Here is a 21057-nt window from a genome sequence, read left to right as displayed (position 1 = left end):
GTTAAATATCAAAGTTCTATCTCTTACTGTTCAAAAGTTATTAGCAAGGTTAAAGTTTTCAAAAAGTAGGTCAAACTCCAAGGTCACAGGATAATAAATGTTGGTACCCACGGAAAAGTTTTGTCACAAGGAATACTCATGTGAAATATCAAAGCTCTATTTCTTACTGTTCAAAAGTTATTAGCAAGGTTAGTTTTCATAAAGTAGGTCAAATTCGAAGGTCAAGGTCACAAGGTCAAAAATGTTGGTACCCAAGGAAAGGCCTTGTCACAAGGAATACTCATGTTAAATATCAAAGCTCTATCTTTTACATTTTAAAACTTATTAGAAATGTTAAAGTTTTCGAAAAGTAGGTCAAATTCCAAGGTCAAGGTCACAGGGTCAAAAATGTTGGTACCCACAGAAAGGTCTTGTCACAAGGAATATTCATATGAAATATCAAATCTGTTATCACTTTCTGTTCAAAAATTATTAGCAGGGTTAAAGTTTTCAAAAAGTAGGTCAAACTCCAAGGTCAAGGTCACAGGGTAAAAAATGTGGGTACCCATGGAAAGGTTTTGTCACAAGGAATAATCATGTGAAATATCAAAGCTCTATCACTTACTGTTGAAAAGTTTTTAGTAAGGTTAAAGTGTTCAAAAAGTAAGTCAAACTCCAAGGTCACGGGATCAAAAATGTTGGTACCCACGGAAAGGTCTTGTCACAAGGACTACTCATGTGAAATATCAAAGCTCTATCACTTACTGTTTCAAAAGTTATTAGCAAGGTTAAAGTTTCAGACAGAATTACAGACAGGACAAAAACAATATGACCCCCCCCCCCTCCTCCGATCTTCGATCTTGGGGGCAAACAAAAGTAGTGGTTGCTAAAGAAATCTTCTCAAGAACCACTGGGAAAATTATCACCAAAAATATGATTAAAGATGAGGATACGTTGTAGATAAAAAAAAATTGTTCAAGACATCATCCTGAGGCAAAGGGTGTGGTCTCAAGGTCACTTCAAAGTTGACCTTAAATTTTGTTTTCTTAAAACTTTAATATTTTGCTTAGTATAAGGACTGGGATCATCAATTTTTGTCAGTTGATGGATCTTGGGACCTAATATCATGTTGTCTCAAAAGTAGGTCATCGTGACCTACTTTTTGAATTTCGCAGGTAGTTATTATTAAATGGATTTTAATGAATGTATTGGACACTTTTGAGCCTATGATCATCAAAAGTTGTCAGTTGATGGATCATGGGACCTTAAAGTGTGTCATGTGAAAAGTATGTCACCATGGCTTTTATGAATTTTATGGCTAATCATTTATGAATACATTTTAGGTTGTTGTTTCAGATACCGAGAGGTTTAGAATCATCAAACCTTGGAAGTTGATGCGTCTAGAGGCCTGGAAACATATTTATATAAAAAGGAGGTCACAGTGACCTACTTTTTGAATTTTGCATACATTCAAATTTCACATTTACATATTTTGGACACTATGAAAGCTAGGATCATCAAACTTTGTCAGTTGATGCATCTTGAGTCTTCATAGTTTGTTGACCAAAAAATAGGTCACCGTGACCTACTTTTGGAATTTGACGGCTATATTTTAAAATTTCAGATACTCTATTTGACTTACAATTATCAAACTTTATCAGTTGATCCATGTTGAGTCTACAGAGTGTGTTGACTAAAAAGTAGGTCACCCTGACCTATTTTTGGATTTTGACGGCTATATTTGAATATTTCAGATACCATTTGACTTACAATCATCAAACTTTTTCAGTTGATGGGTCTTGAGTCATCAGAGTGTGTCGATCAAAAAGTAGGTCACTGTGACCTACTTTTGGAATTTGACGTTGATATCTGAATATTTCAGATACTATTTGACTTCAATTATCAAACTTTGTCAGTTGATGCATCTTGAGTCTTTGGAGTGTGTCGACAAAAAAAGTAGGTCACTGTGGCCTTCTTTTGGAATTTGACGGCTATATTTGAATACTATTTGACTTGTCAGTTGATGCATCTTGGGTCTTCAGTGTGTCGACGAAACGTAGGTCACCGTGACCTACTTTTGGACAGTTACATTTAAATTTTCAGGTACTATTTGACTTAACATCATCAAACTTTGTTAATTGATGAATCTTGGTTAGTGAGAATTTTTGGCTGTTCTACAATGTATCAGAAGAGTGATTCTAGGCTCATAGGCCTCTTGTTTGAATAATGTTTTTATTTCTTCCTCCTCGTCTAATGTCCACTTTGTTGGGGATTTTTTTTGGCATGAAACTGGTTTCCTTTGTTTTTTGGTTTTATCTGACTAAATGAAACTCATCCAATTCCTAAAACTCAAAAACATCTGCATCAAATTGGGCATCTTCTTGCTGGGTTTGGTAATCAGATTCTGTCGATGCAAATACAATATCTGGATTGGGAAGAAAATATATTGCATATAGAATATGATTTCTTATAGTAATAGTACTTAAAGGTCATATGAAACGATTTCTAACAGTGGTATTTTACTTTATAAACATACAGATATGTATGAGTGAAAGTCAAACAGCGTCTAATAAAAAATATTATCTTTGGATAGATAAGAAATAAAGCTGGAATGAATTTATTACCCGCTTATCGTTCTTGATTCAGTGTGTTCGTGACTTCACATCGATGTAAACAACGCAATGAAAATAGTGTAGACCTACCGGTTTTTTTCAACGAAATATCTCGCTACATTTAATGGATATGGACTAATTTCTGTTTTCTGACGAACTGCCCGATTTTAAGGTTCAACCATATCAGTTTAAACCAGAGAGGAATGATGCGTAACATATGATATTGAAGAAGTCAACACTGCACAGACACCTGAAGTATTGCTATTACTAACCCCTCCTTTTCTGACTTTTTTGTTGGGGGGGGGGTAATTTCTCCTCCAAAATGTATGGATCCCTTGTCTATCCCATGCAAATATCGATTTTTATAAGCTTTAGAGATTGACCTACCGGTAATAATAAAGCCGGTAGAATGCCAATCTATAATTCTTACAACAAGATCGCTACACGTAGCTATGGCCCCCCAACGTCGCAAAAAAAGTGGAAGTACAAAAGTCCCATAGCTCCTGTAAAAAATGGTGGCACAATATGATCAACTACACATGGTGACTACCAATCCCACAGAATATGAACAAAATCCATTGAGCGGTTTCGGGGGAGTTGCGTCCACAAAGTGTTCCTTATAGTGTAGCATATACAAATTCAACAAAGTCCCATAACTCCTATAAAAAAAATGGCGGCGAAATATAATTAACTACACATGGTGACTAACAATTCTACAAAATATAAATAAAATATATTGAGCGGATTGTGAGGAGTTGCGTCCGCAAATTGAAGTGGGACGAACGGACACCAGCATTTCTATATCCCCTTCCGCGTTGCGGTAGGGGTGTTAGTAACCATGGTATCATTGGCTATCCACTATCCTCCAGTGACCAATCATCTGAAATGTCGCCGTTCCCAAATATTCCTCATAAAGCACAATCGTTCCACGTCTTTGAATGGTGGGTACTATCAGGCCACTTAGCAAGAATGTTCACAATATTCAAACTAGAATTACTTATCCCAGCATATTCATTGGAAGAAGGTTAATATGACAGGGTACTTCTAGATGGTGACCACCCAGTATTCCGATAGTCCAACGGGCCGGTATTCCGACGGGCCGGTCTGTCAACAAGTAAGATGGCATGGATAACTTAATGAGTTTGTATAATTTAATCATTAAATCATATAATGAAATGAATGTTACTGTTTTTTATGCCCCCGAGATCGAAGATCGGGGGCATATTGTTTTTGTCCCGTCTGTTATTCTGTCTGAAACTTTTAACCTTCCTAATAACTTTTGAACAGTAAGTGTTAGAGCTTTGATATTTCACATGAGTATTCCTTATGACAGGACCTTTCCATGGGTACCAAAATGGCCCGTGACCTTGACCTTGGAGTTTGACCTACTTTTTGAAAACTTAACCTTGCTAATAACTTTTGAACAGTATGTGATAAAGCTTCGATATTTTACATGAGTATTCCTTGTGATAAGACCTTTCCGTTGGTACTAAACGTTTTGACCTACTTTTTAAGATATTGACATTGGTCATAACTTCTAAATGGTAAATATTAGAGCTTTCATATTGTACATGAGCATTTCTTGTGACAGTATCTTTCTACTGGTACCAAGATATTTATGTCCCCCTTCAAAGAAGAGGAGCATATTGGTTTGCACCTATCGGTCGGTCGGTAGACCACATGTTCTCCGCTCAATATCTTGAGAACCATTCACTTGATGATAATGATATTTCATATGTGGGTTGGTTATGAGTAGAAAAGGACCCCTATTGTTTTTCAGGTCAAAGGTCAAGGGTCAATCTACTCTGAACATAGGAATATAATGTCCGCTCAATATCTTGAGAACCCTTTGCTTGAAAAACATCAAACTTAGCACACTGGTACATCCTAAGGAGTAGATGACCCTATTGATTTTGAGGTCATGGTCAAGGGTCAAACTGGGCATAGTAATATACTGACTATTCAATGTCTAGAGGACCCTTTGCTTGACAGACATCAAACTTGGTACACCAGTACATCTTCATAAGACTATGACCCCTATTGATTTTGAGGTCACATGGTCAAGGGTCAAACTGGACATAGGAATATACTGTCCGTTCAATATCTTGAGAACCCTTTGCTTGACAGACATCAAACTTGGTACACTGGTACAACTTTAGGAGATTATGACCCCTATTGATTTTGAGGTCACATGGTCAAGGGTCAAACTGGGCATAGGAATATACTGTCCGTTCAATATCTTGAGAACCCTTTGCTTGACAGACATCAAACTTGGTACACTGGTATATCTTCAGGAGAAGATGACTCCTCTTGATTTTGAGGTCACATGATCAAGGGTCAAACTAGACATGGAAATATACTGTCTGTTCAGTAGCTTGAGAACCCTTTTCTTGAGAGACATCAATCTTGGTACACTGATACGTCTTCAGGAGAAGATGTCCACTATTGATTTTGATGTCACATGTTTAAAGGCCAAGGGTCAAACTGGACATTGGAATATTCTGTCTGATCAATATCTTGAGAACCCTTTGCATGACAGACATCAAACTTAGTAAAGTGGTGTATATTCAGGAAGAGATGACTCCTATTGATTTTGAGGCCACATGGTCAAAGGTCAAACTGGACATAGTAATATATTGTCCACTCAATATTTTGATAACCCTTTTGCTTGACAGACATTAAACTTAGTACGCTGGTACATCTTCAGGAGAAGATGATCCATATTGAGTTTGAGGTCAAAAGTCAATTCTTGAACTGGACATAGTAATATATTGCCTCCTATATTTTAAGAACTATTTGCTTGATTGTCACCAAACTTGGTAGACTGGTACAACATAAGGAGTAGATGGCTCCTATTGATTTTTAGGTCACATGGTCAATTCACTCTTGACATAGGAATATATTGTCTGCTCAATATTTTGAATTGATGATACTACTATCAATTAAATGATGTGTGTGTATAACCCTTTTCAATTTTGCACCATGGGGGCATATGTGCTTTACAAACATCTCTTGTTTTGTGGAGTGTTTGTATGGGTATTGAAGATGTGCATGTGGGATGGATTTTGATTTCCTACAATTTTTGAGAAAATTACAGGTTGAACTTAGTCCATTTGGAAATTAATATTCTATGGAGGGTACATAATTTGTTCTCCCAACTCCTCCCACAGTTTCCAAGTAAGGACCATCTTATTTTGTGGAGTGTTTGTGTGGGTATTGAAAATGTACATCTGGGGAAGGATTTTGATTTTCTTCCATTTTTGAAAAAATTACAGTTTGTTGAACTTGGTCCATTTTGAGGAAATCTCGATTTTTAAGCTAAGACCCTTTGTTCAAATGAAAGTTTGTCACAGCCTCATGATGACTGATAATACGTGAATCAAAGTTATACAAATTATAGCACAAGAAAAACACCCTATGTAAGCATTTCACGGGCGTATTATGTACCGTTTGCTGTACTCTTGTGTGACATGAAGTCGGTCACGCGATAAGAATATTTCTCTCGTATGTATACAATCACCGCTTGAAAAGTATTTGGGTCAATTATACGAGATAACTTCACCTGACTTCTTGCTTACGCAATGCCAGCAGAATAGAAACAAAATATAAAAACATGCATCAGAATATTTATATAGAGTTTACTTTGTAAACAGACAAAAATGTCATCAGTTAATAAAACAGAAATATTGAACATACCCTTGTCACAGCGGTGTCATTCTATAAATAGCAAGCATTGCAAAACAAATCAGTGCATAAATAGAATGAAGTGGATATCGATTTCCTCTAGTACGATAGTTAACGTTACATATACAAACACGTTTAGTAAAGTTATATAACTCACTGAATATATTCTTCATCAAATTACCACAAGGATTTAAAAATATATTGGCATAAGTTAATATCACATGGATCTATAAATAGATTTCTTGAAAAATACATTCGCAATATCGAAAGCAACTCTGCGGTAAATCATTCGCTACATGCAAATCTTACTGCATAGAATGGGACAGCTAATCCATACAAAAAAAAAAACCTGTTACAATTTCAAGGTATGAGAGAATGTATAATCTACTGTATATAAAAAAGCTATATACAAATATTTTGTATGAAAGAAAGAAAAAAATCACAATATACATTTTGAAAAGACATGGTTCTTGTGAGACATACACAGTAAAAGTGAATTTACATTATGCAAACTTTACATTACGTTGACAAATTCATTTCTTGTACCTTCACTTCAATGGTACATGAATGGAGATGAACATCATTGATAGATAAAACGTCATCAGTGATGTAACGTCGAGTTAAGGCATACAACAATATATGATTTCTTCTTTTGTTGTACGAAATGAAAATTCACAATTTAGATTATGATAATGCGTGGTTTTCCAATGAATATACAGTAAAAACAGATATCCTTTCTAAAAAGCTTTACATTACTCTCGTAAGTTAATTTCTTGTATATCAAGGTTATTTGAATATAACGAAATCAACTGACATACTATGAATATTTTAACAAAGACCGTTACAATGATAGTAATAATGATATCCATGATCACGTGCATAAATCGTTGCTTCATGAAGTTGGCTGTTTCAGAACAACGTGAAGACGTCAGACAGCATTTGACCCAATGACAGGTTATATTGGCAAATTAGATCGTTATAACGACCATATAATTACTGAAATGCTGAATTTAAACGAGTGAAATGTCAATAAAGCCAAAGAGGATAAAGGAACACATTTTTGCCCTGGTTCTAGTAAATTTAAGTACTACTTAAAAACAATATGTTCAATGGTGTGTTTTGCTTCAGGTGAAATAAAGTATCACTACATTATAATAAAAGGTGGAGATAACGAACATTGATCAAACTATAAGGACTACAAAACAGAGAGTTGGGCAAACACGAACCCTTGGATATAGTATATTTGGGATGAGGTGCCTAGGAAGAGTAAGCATCCCCTGTCGACCGGTCACACCCGCCGTGAAAATTAAGGAAGAACAAGAGGTACTGTGAGCAATGCTCACTAAGAATACCCCCCGCTTACCCCAATCTCCCAAAGGGTGTTGGTAATAGGTATAAACTACCTCTTTTCTGAGTGTAAAAAACAAATGGCATGACAAACCGAACCATATTGCTACTTCGATATCCAGTGCGCGTGACCTTTGACCTTTTGACCCCAAAATCGATAGGGAACATCTTCATCCCATGGGTAGTCCATATGTATGATATGGTGACGGTAGGTGGAAAGGATAACGCTTTAGAGCCCGGAAACCATATTGCTACTTCGATGTCCAGTGCGCTTGACCTTTGACCCCAAAATCGATAGGGAACATCTTCATCCCATGCGTAGTCCATATATGTGATATGGTGACGGTAGGTGGAAAGGATAACGCTTTAGAGCCAGGAAACCATATTGCTACTTCAATGTCCAGTGCGCGTGACCTTTGACCTTTTGACCCCAAAATCGATAGGGAACATCTTCATCCCATGGGTAGTCCATATGTCTGATATGGTGACGGTAGGTGGAAAGGATAACGCTTTAGAGCCCGGAAACCATATTGCTACTTCCATATCCAGTGCGTTTGACCTTTTGACCCCAAAATCGATAGGGAACATCTTTATTCCATGGGTAGTCCATATATATGATATGGTGACGGTAGGTGGAAAGGATAACGCTTTAGGGCCCGGAAACCATATTGCTACTTCAATGTCCAGTGCGCTTGACCTTTAACCTTTTGACCCCAAAATCGATAGGGAACATCTTCATCCCATGGGTAGTTTATATGTATGATATGGTGACGGTAGGTGGAAAGGATAACGCTTTAGAGCCCGGAAACCATATTGCTACTTCGATGTCCAGTGTGCTTGACCTTTGACCTTTTGACCCCAAAATCGATAGGGAACATCTCCATCCCATGGGTAGTCCATATATATGATATGGTGACGGTAGGTGGAAAGGATAATGCTTTAGAGCCCGGAAACCATTGCGTCTACAGACGGACAGACAGACGGACAACCCGATTCCAGTATACCCCCCCCCCCCCCCAACTTGTTGCGGGGGGTATAATAATACACTGTCATAATGGCAGACTTCCTTTTGAAACTTTAATGAAAAAAGAACAACAGTGTATGTACATTCCTTTTAAATTTAATTCCCTAGCTGGTTATTTTAGTAGACTGTCGTGTATATTACTGATCTGTACTTTTTGCGTTCGAGCCTAGGAGGGGTTTTTATTCTTTTGTACTAAAACTGCATTTCTGATTCGATAAAATAAAATTGAAAGTTTTCATTTATCCTCAACTTTTCATCAATATCAGCTGTCGCTGATGTACTCCTCATCCTTAATATTAACCTGCCTGAAATATAGCGAAACATACATAAATTCGTAATTGTATCTTAGAGGTTTTTTTCACATATGTACGATTTTTGAATATGGCATTCTCCATCATTCCATCGAGCATCTCTGAGAATATCGACACAGTCCTCATTGCGACCAGCAAAGTTCACGCTTGGTTGATATGCATACCAATTCGTGAAATTCATGGTTGAATTTGAGTGGTGCCACCGATAATCGCCCTCCACAAAAATATCATTTCCACCCGTCCAAGCTGTGCAGTCTTCGTAAATATTAGAAGCGCATGAGTCTGGAATTAGACAATATGTTGAATGTATTGTGGAGTACTATGGTGATAATGGGGTAGGCAATTAATGATATTTCGAAACGCAAACAATTAAATATCACTAATTCAGTTTCTGCAACACAGTGTTTCATAATACATATGATATTTTGAAAGGATGCTGAAAAATCAATATAAATATGTAGATTTGTCGTGGATGTAATAAGCATATCATCAGCTTTAAGTACAACATGTCCTGCTTCTGATAAGGCGTCTAGAACAAAGTATCGAAAATGTAAGATATGTTTAAGAAATACATTCAATTTTGAAAGTACACGAGGGTATGACCTGCATACTTTTTAAAACGCGTAAATGTTAGGGAAATCCAAGCTCTACGTATCGTAGAAATGAAATGATGTTCACAGACAGACTGACAGACAAAATAGATCAATACTGTCCTCGTATAAACGTGTGGTATAGAGTGTAAAACTTATACGGTACCAATTTTGATGCACCAGATGCGCATTTCGACAAATAATGTCTCTTCAGTGATGCTCAAGCCGAAATTTTGGAAATTCGAAATAACAAAATTGTAAGAGCTAAAAGGAAAACCAGAGTGCTAACTGGAGCCAAATTTTGAAATAAATTTCTAAGTTTTATCCCAGCAATTAAATATACATCCGTATTTTCAAGCTAGTAACGAAGTACTTAGCTACTGGGCTGGGCTGTAGAGACCCTCGGGGACTAACAGTCCACCAGCAGAGGCCTCTACCCAGTGGTCGTACATGTAATGTAAAACGTATACGGTACCAATTTTGATGCACCAGATGCGCATTTCGAAAAATAATATCTCTTCAGTGGTGCTCAAGTCTATAAGAGAACATGTCCTTAAAAGGGTAATTGAAGTCCAAAAGCACCTGTCGATGAAAATACCAGGTATACTGCTTTATATAGCGAATAAAGTTATCAGGAAAATCTACCCATTAACCACTTAGATACGTCTGAACACAATCATGTCTATTTAACTAATTGACTAATTGTTATTAACACTATTCTCAAAGTTATATCAGAAGTCATATTTTTGTGCCCCTGAGATCGAAGATCCATGGGCATATAGTTGTTGACCTATCCGCCTATCTGTCTGTCCCAACAAACTGTAACCTTGGTAATATCTTTTACATCATAAGAGGTAGAGCTTTTGACCAGGTAATCTGAACATTTACCTTTGACAGATTTTAGAAAATTCCAATAAAACCTATTTCTTTCAAATAGTGAGAGCTGCAGATTTTATATTGAACATGTGCATTTCTTATGAGAAGATTTTTACAACGATACAATAGTTGTTGGTATTGTGGCATTGACTTTTGACCCAGGTTCTTTGCATTTTTCTAAAAATGTCTGCCAATTCCACTTTGTTGTAATCAGACGGGGGGGGGGGGGATCAGTGTTTCACAACCCCGTCTTCTTTTACTCTGGAACTCATCGCTTTCATTTCAAACATTAACCAGCATTTAACTACGATTATTAGCTCTTCTGAGCCGAAGGCTCAAAGAGCTAATGATATGACCATATGTCTGGCGTGCGGTGTGCGTCAACTTTTTGGAAAAAGGGCTATATCTCAAGAACCCCTTGGCCATTTTTTGTCAAATTTGTCACAGGTTATCCTTGGCCCAAGGGCTTTCATCTGTACTAAAACTAGGGTTGTGACCCTTTAACAAGGGGAGATACTTAGGAAAATGCAAACAAAAGTAGTGGTTGCTAAAAATCTTCTTCTCAAGAACCACTGGGCAAATTATCACCAAACTTATGAATAAGAATGAAGATAGGTTGTAGATAAAAAAAAAAAAAAATTGTTCAAGACATCATCTTGGGGCAAAGGGTCACTTCAAAGTTTACCTTAAATTTTGTTTTGTTAAAATTTTGATAATTTGCTTAGTATAAGGACTAGGATCATCACATTTTGTCAGTTGATGCATCTTAGGACCTAATATCATGTTGTCTCAAAAGTAGGTCATGGTGATCTACTTTTTGAATTTCGCAGGTAATTATTATTAAATGGATTTTGATGCATATCTTGGACACTTTTGAGTCTATTATTATCAAAAGTTGTCAGTTGATTGATCATGGGACCTTAAATTGCGTCATTAAAAAGTATGTCACCAAGACCTACTTTCTGAATTTTATGGCTAATCATTTATGAATACATTTTAAGTTGTTATTTCAGATACCGAGAGGTTTAGAATCAACAAACCTTATAAGTTGATGTGTCTAGAGGCCTCGAGACATATTCATAAAAAAGTAGGTCACAGTGACCTACTTTTTGAATTTTTCAGACATTCAAATTTCATATTTCAATTTTAGATGCATATTTTAGACACTATGAAAGCTAGGATCATCAAACTTTGTCAGTTGATGCATCTTGAGTCTTCGTAGTTTGTTGACCAAAAAGTAGGTCACCGTGACCTTCTTTTGGAATTTGACGGCCATATTTTAATATTTCAGATACTATTTGACTTACAATTGTCAAACTTTGTCAGTTGATGCATGTTAAGTCTTCAGAGTGTGTTGACCAGAAGTTAGATCACCGTGACCTATTTTTGGATTTTGACGGCTATATTTGAATATTTCAGATACTATTTGACTTACAATCATCAAACTTTGTCAGTTGATGGGTCTTGAGTCTTCAGAGTGTGTCGACCAAAAAGTAGGTCACTGTGACCTACTTTTGGAATTTGACGTTGATATCTGAATATTTCAGATACTATTTGACTTCAAATATCATATTTTGTCAGTTGATGCATCTTGAGTCTTCAGTGTGTCGACCAAACGTAGGTCACCGTGACCTACCTTTGGACAGTTACATTTAAATTTTCAGGTACTATTTGACTTAACATCATCAAACTTTGTTAATTGATGAATCTTGGTTGTTGAGAATTTTTGCCTGTTCTACAATGTATCAGAAGAGCGATTCTAGGCCCTTGGGCCTCTTGTTCATAATTCCAGAAGGGTTTATTTCTGGTATCCGTGCCCCAGTGACTAGGGTACTCGATTCACAACTAGAAGTGTTGGGTTTGCTTCTCAACAGGAAGGTCTTTAGTATAGGTAGTACTGGTTCATTTACTAAGCACCCAGTACTAGAAATGAAAGTCCTGTGTTTCTTGGATATGCTCTTGTAAACGGAAGTTCCATATCACGATAAGCGTTGTTAGAATAAATATCCATCATTGCAATGGTCCTATACCATATCCGAAAGGTATGAATTCATGTCTTCACTAAATAATGATAACGTTTCTCCCTAAGTGAAAAATGAGTGGGACCAAAAAAATATACAAACAAAAACCAAAATAACAATATTTTATTCACTCGTTTGATACTACTAATACAATTTGCAGAATCCACCGACTAGTTTTCCAATTCAGATCAATTTCACCCAGGATTTATTTGAATGAAAATAAATGTATTTTACCATAGGAAGGATGAGACAGATACACTTAGTCTAACCTTTGAGAAGAAATGTGGCAGCCAGCCAGGCTGATTCTTCTTTATCCTCAATCTCTACTAATTGGGACGATCTGACCTCACAATCCATCTAAAGCAATGAAAGTATTCATTTTCTAAAAACAGCCTTACAATTGATATGAAAGAACATACAACCTTATGGCATACATGAAGACAAAAAAATAAAAACCATCCGTGATTAGGTGATATCTAGGGCAATAGATATTATTATTATATTCCCATGTAAATTGCTCGAATCTGATTGGTCGAGAAGCATTTTAAAATATGTACATTTCCCTCTGAGAATAGATAACAGCATCGTCGGTTACCCACGGGTGCTTCTATTCGATTCTCTCCGTATGAGGGAGCGTGAGTGGACTCAAAACCGTGGTTTGCGACGATGAGATAACAGTCGCTCTAGGCTGATAGTATCTAATAACGGGTAGCATTACTTGACAATGGGTTATATTGTAAAAAAAAAATATCACATGCGTCAAATCCATGCCCGCCCGTTTGCCGTAGATTGTTAGACGATGTCGTTTGAGTGTTTGAGAGAAAAGCGAATACCCTGATTGATAAACAAAACATCTACTGATAGTGATTGATCAAATGTCTCCGGACGTTAGTTTTTTCTGCTTTGTTTTCTCTATGATATTCAGTATAATAAAACAAATATTGCATGTAGTTAATTTAAACATTTTATTGAGAAACTCAATTGGATTGGGCAACAGGCATAGCCTATATAGCCCTCTGCCAACATACCAACTGCATGTAGTTTAGGATAACATTGAAAATGTTCACCCCTGGAGAAACCCAGGCGTGCCTCAGATTATCAATGTTTCTCGAGGGGTGAAAATTTTCAATGAAACTCTCAACTATATGCAATATTTATATAATATACTATACCCGGGCTTCTGTCCATGAGACACGTGGTGTACCATAGAAGTAGCAATGACTGTTGTATTCCAACCAGTCGTATTCACAACTCCTACCTACAAATAATAACATCAAAGTTGTAAACCGTCATTATGGTAATCAAGAAAACGAACAGAATGCTCAATGTCAATAAAGAAAACAACACATACAAAATCGATCACAGGGCAAACAAAGACTCCTGTCAACACTAGAGATGCAATCAGATGCTTAGGAGAAGCAATAGTCTCCTGTTGAACAGTCACCCCGCCGCGAACCCTATTCTTCATCAAGAATTTGCGCATAAGTATGAAAAATTGATTGTTATAAAATACGTAGAGGACTAAGTACTGTAAAGGGAAGTTAGTTTTTGGAAGTTTCGGGATAATAAAATGACCATATCCTTAATCCTCCTCTTCATGGTCAAAAACCAAAATGGTTCGTTCATGATGTTATGTCTTGTATGGTGTTATGTGTTGTATGATGTTATGTGTTATATGATGTTATGTGTTATTTGATGTTATGTGTTGTATGATGTTATATGTTGTATGATGTTATGTATTGTGTGATGTTATGTGTTGTATGATGTTAAATGCAAGGTGGAGATAACGTAACAGTGATCAATCTCATAACTCCTACAAGCAATACAAAATAGATAGTTGGACTAACACGGACACCTGTTGTGTGTTGTACGATGTAATGTGTTGTGTGTTGTATGATGTTTTATGTTGTATGATGTAATGTGTTGTGTGATGTTGTGTGTTGGATGATGTTGTGTGATGTTATGTGTTGTATGATGTTATATGTTGTATGATGTTATGTGTTGTATGATGTTATATGTTGTATGATGTTATGTGTTGTGTAATGTTATGTGTTGTATGATGTTATGTGTTATATGATGTTACATGTTGTATGATGTTACATGTTGTATGATGTTATGTGTTGTATGATGTTATGTGTTGTATGATGTTATGTGTTGTATGATGTTATGTGTTGTATGATGTTATGTGTTCTATGATGTTATGTGTTGTATGATGTTATGTGTTGTATGATGTTATATGTTGTGTGATATTATGTGTTGTATGATGTGTTGTATGATGTTATGTGTTGTATGATGTTATATGTTGTATGTAATGTGTTGTGTGATGTTATGTGGTCTATGATGTTATGTGTTGTATGATGTTATGTGTTGTATAATGTTATGTGTTGTATGATGGCATGTGTTGCATGATGTTCCCTGTTGTATGATGTTATGTGTTCTATGATGTTATGTGTTGTGTAATGTTATATGTTGTATGATGTTATGTGGTTTATGATGTTATGTGTTATGTGATGTTATGTGTTGTATTCTGTTCCCTGTTGTATGATGTTATGTGTTCTATGATGTTATTTGTTGTGTGATGTTATGTGTTGTATGATGTTATGTGTTGTATGATGTTATGTGTTGTATGATGTTATGTGTTGTGTAATGTTATGTGTTGTGTGATGTTATGTGTTGTATGATGTTATGTGTTGTATTCTGTTCCCTGTTGTATGATGTTATGTGTTCTATGATGTTATGTGTTGTGTGATGTTATGTGTTGTATGATGTTATGTGTTGTATGATGTTATGTGTTGTGTAATGTTATGTGTTGTATGATGTTATGTGTTGTATGATGTTATGTGGTTTATGATGTTATGTGTTGTGTTATGTTATATGTTGTATGATGTTATGTGTTGTATGATGTTATGTGGTTTATGATGTTATGTGTTGTGTTATGTTATATGTTGTATGATGTTATGTGTTGTATGATGTTATGTGTTGTATGATGTTATGTGTTGTGTAATGTTATGTGTTGTGTGATGTTATGTGTTGTATGATGTTATGTGTTGTATTCTGTTCCCTGTTGTATGATGTTATATGTTGTATGATGGTATGTGTTGTGTGATGTTATGTGGTGTATGATGTTATGTGTTATATGATGTTCTGTGTTGTGTGATGTTATGTGTATGATGTTATGTGTTGTATGATGTTATGTGTTGTATGATGTTGTATGATGGTATGTGTTGTGTGATGGTATGTGTTGTGTGATGTTATGTGGTGTATGATGTTATGTGTTATATGATGTTCTGTGTTGTGTGATGTTATGTGTATGATGTTATGTGTTGTATGATGTTATGTGTTGTATGATGTTGTATGATGGTATGTGTTGTGTGATGGTATGTGTTGTATGATGTTATGTGTTGTATGATGTTATATGATGTTATGTGTTGTGTAATGTTATGTGTTATATGATGTTATGTGTTGTGTTATGTTATGTGTTGTGTTATGTTATGTGTTGTATGATGTTATGTGTTGTGTAATGTTATGTGTTCTGTTATGTTATGTGTTGTATGATGTTATATGATGTTATGTGTTGTGTAATGTTATGTGTTATATGATGTTATGTGTTGTATGATGTTATGTGTTGTGTAATGTTATGTGTTGTATGATGTTATGTGTTGTGTAATGTTATGTGTTGTATGATGCTATGTGTTGTGTGATGTTATGTGTTGTTATGTTATGTGTTTTATAATGTTATGTGTTGTATGATGTTATGTGTTGTATGATGTTGTGTGATGTTATGTGTTGTATGATGTTATGTGTTGTATGATGTTATGTGTTGTATGATGTTATGTGTTGTATGATGTGTTGTGTTGTATGATGTTGTATGATGTTATGTGTTGTGTAATGTTATGTGTTGTATGATGTTATGTGTTGTGTAATGTTATGTGTTCTGTTATGTTATGTGTTGTGTGATGGTATGTGTTGTATGATGTTATGTGTTGTATGATGTTATGTGTTGTATGATGTTATGTGTTCTGTTATGTTATGTGTTTTATAATGTTATGTGTTGTATGATGTTATGTGTTGTATGATGTTGTGTGATGTTATGTGTTGTATGATGTTATGTGTTGTATGATGTTATGTGTTGTATGATGTTGTATGATGTTATGTGTTGTGTAATGTTATGTGTTATATGATGTTATGTGTTGTATGATGTTATGTGGTTTATGATGTTATGTGTTGTATGTTATATGTTGTATGATGTTATGTGTTGTATGATGTTATGTGTTGTATGATGTTACGTGTTGTATGATGTTATATGTTGTGTGATGTTATGTGTTGTATGATGTTATGTGTTGTATGATGTTATATGTTGTGTAATGTTATGTGTTGTATGATGTTATATGTTGTATGATGTTATGTGTTGTATGGTGTTATAAGTTGTATGATGTTATGTGTTGTATGATGTTATATGTTGTATGATGTTATGTGTTGTATGATGTTATGTGTTGTATGATGTTATGTGTTGTATGATGTTATATGTTGTATGATGGAATGTGTTGTATGATGTTATGTGTTGTATGATGTTATGTGGTTTATGATGTTATGGGTTGTGTGATGTTCTGTGTTATATGATGTTATTTGTTGTATGATGTTATATGTTGTGTGATGGTATGTGTTGTATGATGTTATGTGTTGTATGATGTTATATGTTGTATGATGTTATATGTTGTATGGTGTTATGTGGTTTACGATGTTATGTGTTGTATGATGTTATATGTTGTATGATGGTATGTGTTGTATGATGTTATGTGTTGTATGATGTTATGTGTTGTATGATGTTATGTGGTTTATGATGTTATGTGTTGTATGATGTTATATGTTGTATGATGTTATGTGTTGTATGATGTTATATGTTGTGTGATGTTATGTGTTGTATGATGTTATGTGTTATATGATGTTATGTGGTTTATGATGTTATGTGTTGTATGATGTTATATATTGTATGTTATGTGTTGTTTGATGTTATGTATTGTATGATGTTATGTGTTGTATGATGTTATGTGTTGTATGATGTTATGTGTTGTGTGATGTTATGTGTTGTATGGTGTTATATGTTGTATGGTGTTATGTGTTGTATGATGTTATGTGTTGTATGATGTTATGTGTTGTGTTATGTTATATGTTGTATGATGTTATGTGTTCTATGATGTTATATGTTGTATGATGTTATATGTTGTATGATCTTATGTGGTTTATGATGTTATGTGATGTATGATGTTATGTATTGTATGATGTTATGTGTTGTATGATGTTATGTGTTGTATGATGTTATGTGTTGTATGATGTTATGTGTTGTATGATGTTATGTGTTGTATGATATTATGTGTTGTATGATGTTATGTGTTATTGTGTGTTTGATGATATTGTGTGATGTTATGTGTTGTAGGATGTTACATGTTGTATGATGTTATATGTTGTATGATGTAATGTGTTGTATGATATTATGTGTTGTATGATGTTTTATGATGTTATGTGTTATATGATGTTATATGTTGTATGATGTTATGTGGTTTATGAAGTTAAATGTTGTATGATGTTATGTGTTGTATGATGTTAAATGTTGTATGATGTTATGTGTTGTGTGATGTTATGTGTTGTATGATGTTATGTGTTGTATGATGTTATGTGTTGCATGATGTTATGTGTTGTATGATGTTATGTGTTGTATGATATCATGTGTTGTATGATGTTATGTGTTATTGTGTGTTTGATGATATTGTGTGATGTTATGTGTTGTAGGATGTTATGTATTGTGTGATGTTATGTGTTGTCTGATGTTATGTGTTGTATGATGTTATGTGTTGTATGATGGTATGTGTTGTATGATGTTACGTGTTGTATGATGGTATGTGTTGTATGATGCGATGTGTTGTATGATGTTATGTGTTATATGATGTTATGTGTTGTATGATGTTATGTGTTGTATGATGTTATGTGTTGTATGATGCTATTTGTTGTATGATGTTACGTGTTGTATGATGTTATGTGTTGTATGATGCTATGTGTTGTATGATGTTATGTGTTGTATGATGTTATGTATTGTGTGATGTTATGTGTTGTGTGATGTTGTGTGTTGTATGATGTTATGTGTTGTGTGATGTTATGTGTTGTGTGATGGTATGTGTTTTGTGATGGTATGTGTTGTGTGATGGTATCTGTTGTATGATGTTATGTGTTGTATGATGTTGTATGATGTTATGTGTTGTGTAATCTTATGTGTTGTATGATGTTATGTGTTGTATGATGTTATGTGTTGTATGATGTTATGTGTTGTGTGATGTTGTGTGTTGTATGATGTTATGGGTTGTGTGATGTTATGTGTTGTATGATGTTATATATTGTCTGATGTTGTGTGTTGTATGATGTTATGTGTTCTATGATGTTATATGTTATATGATGTTATGTGTTGTATGATGGTATGTGTTGTATGATGTTATATTATGTTATGTGTTGTGTGATGGTATGTGTTGTATGATGTTATATGATGTTATGTGTTGTGTGATGGTAGTTGTTGTATGATGTTATGTGTTGTATGATGTTATGTGTTGTATGATGTTATGTGTTGTATGATGTTATGTGTTGTATGATGTCATGTGTTTTATGATGTTGATGCAGGTGATTGTTATATATTGAATGACAAATGACCTTCAGTCATTTATGAATTTGTTTGCAACATGCTTTGAGTAATTGTCATGATTATGAAATTAAACTTTATTGTTGCACTAGCAAAACAAAAAAGCAAGCGAAATGTGTATCAATTTTCTCATAATCAGTTAAATTACGTATGAAGGTATATCGTAGAATAATGACTGCAGCATTCGTTTGATCTTTGCAATAACCGTGGTAGAATTACATACAATTTCTCCATAGCTATTGTTAATATACATACATTTTTTTTCCGTATATATATTGTTGATTTACAGACACTTTTTCTGAACAACTGTAGTAATTTACATTTAAATCTTATTACAAAGAATGGGAAAGCTTTCTCAACCCATACAAAGCTCGAGTTACAATTTTGCGATATAAAAGACGATATCGTCAAAATGTTAAATACTGTATTTACACAATTCTGTTTACAATGAAGAAGAAAAAATGACAATTTATATTTTGAAAACACGTGGTCCTTGTAAGACATACACAGTAAAGGTGTACTTACTTTACATTACGTTTGCAAGTTTCACTGATTCGGTACATAAATGAAAATAAATATTATTGAATGATAAAACATCACCGATGTAACTAGATGCCGAGTTAAGGCATACAACGAGATATGAATTTTTTGTTATGTTCTATGAAAGAAACTTAAAATTGGCAATTTTGATTTTCAAAACATGTGACTTTTAAAGAATATACAGTAAATTTGCATTGATATGTTCCTTTTGTAATTAATGAGCTTAAAATGTCATTTCAAGGAAGTATATAATTTTTTTTACAAACTAAGCAATCAAGGCTCGCCGACTGCCTCTAATTAGACGTCTCATTGTTACATATATTGTCCTTCCATCCAGATGAATAGCAAAAGAAAAGATATAAAAATTTATTTCTTTTAAAGTTATTCATCAAACGTTACCAAATTCGAACTTGATTTATAGTTTCCCACTCTTTAACTACACTGCAAGTTTGAAATTAAAATACGCAAGCATAATTAAAAAAAAGGAAAACCAATACGGGATAACCTGACAGAAGGACAGATGGAGAAGAAAGCTATGTCCCCTTTGGTTTAACAAACAGGACTAAAACAATCTCTAAGTATGGAAGTGAACTGTTACACGGTCAATTTTTGTTACCAAGGTATCTGATAGTCCTATGCAATATATTCATGAGCACAGTGCGTAGTGACCGAGGGAAGTTCAGCTCCCAAAATTGAGGGTTGTGAGATAACATACCTTCAGGAAAAAAATTCCTCCATCCTGTTTCATCGATGGTCATGTCTGATGGGTCACAAGACTGATGGACACGGCAATTCTTTAGGTGGGAATGAAAGCCAAAACATGCACAAAGTCCACCACAGATAGCGGAACATTGAGTGAGGGATTCCGAATGATGTTTTGCCGTAAGACTGACATTCGACACTTTGTTGTCAAGTGAAGGATCCATCGTGTAGCGTTGGGATTTTACATCTGCTTTTGATAACCTACACAGAATGATGTACAGAAAACAGCGAATGAATGTAGTGATGTTTTTCATTTTGTCGTTAAGATAGCGAGCACTATCTAAATTCGCGTAACTGGCACAGAGTAAAAAATAATGCGAGTACAATTTAAATTCGCGTAATTGACACAGTCAAAGATAATGCAAGTCATGTAGTTTCATTCTTCTTGGGTTTATATATCAATATACAGTAGTGTCAAACATGCGCAGTTACCTTAACTGTGACTATTATTTAGTGACGTACATGTACATGTATTATCATAGTTAATATCATCCCGATGCCGTGCATTTTCAAATTTAAATATAAATCAATATGACGTGCTTATTTTCATAATTTTGATATGAATTATTACCGTTTAGAAATCGCATCGAGGGAATCACCTTTACACTGTTTAAAGCGTTTTGGACAAT

The 21057-nt window shown here is 34.7% G+C and overlaps 1 protein-coding gene across 1 annotated transcript; it reads right to left on the bottom strand.

Moving 5' to 3' along the window:
- Nucleotides 1-8416: 8416 nt before the first annotated feature.
- Nucleotides 8417-20592, bottom strand: LOC125662996 (perlucin-like protein). The gene is made up of 4 exons (XM_048895326.2): nucleotides 20382-20592; nucleotides 13617-13702; nucleotides 12714-12801; nucleotides 8417-9239 (listed from the first exon to the last, which is right to left on the bottom strand). The coding sequence occupies exons 1-4, from the start codon at nucleotides 20590-20592 to the stop codon at nucleotides 8992-8994; spliced, it is 633 nt and encodes a 210-aa protein (XP_048751283.2). The 3' UTR covers nucleotides 8417-8991.
- Between the last annotated feature and the right edge of the window lie 465 nt (nucleotides 20593-21057).

This window comes from Ostrea edulis, chromosome 8 (assembly GCF_947568905.1).
Source record: "Ostrea edulis chromosome 8, xbOstEdul1.1, whole genome shotgun sequence".
Lineage (NCBI taxonomy): Eukaryota > Metazoa > Mollusca > Bivalvia > Ostreida > Ostreidae > Ostrea > Ostrea edulis.
The sequence above is the reverse complement of the archived record's forward strand: the minus strand, read 5'-3'. Positions and strand labels throughout refer to the sequence as shown.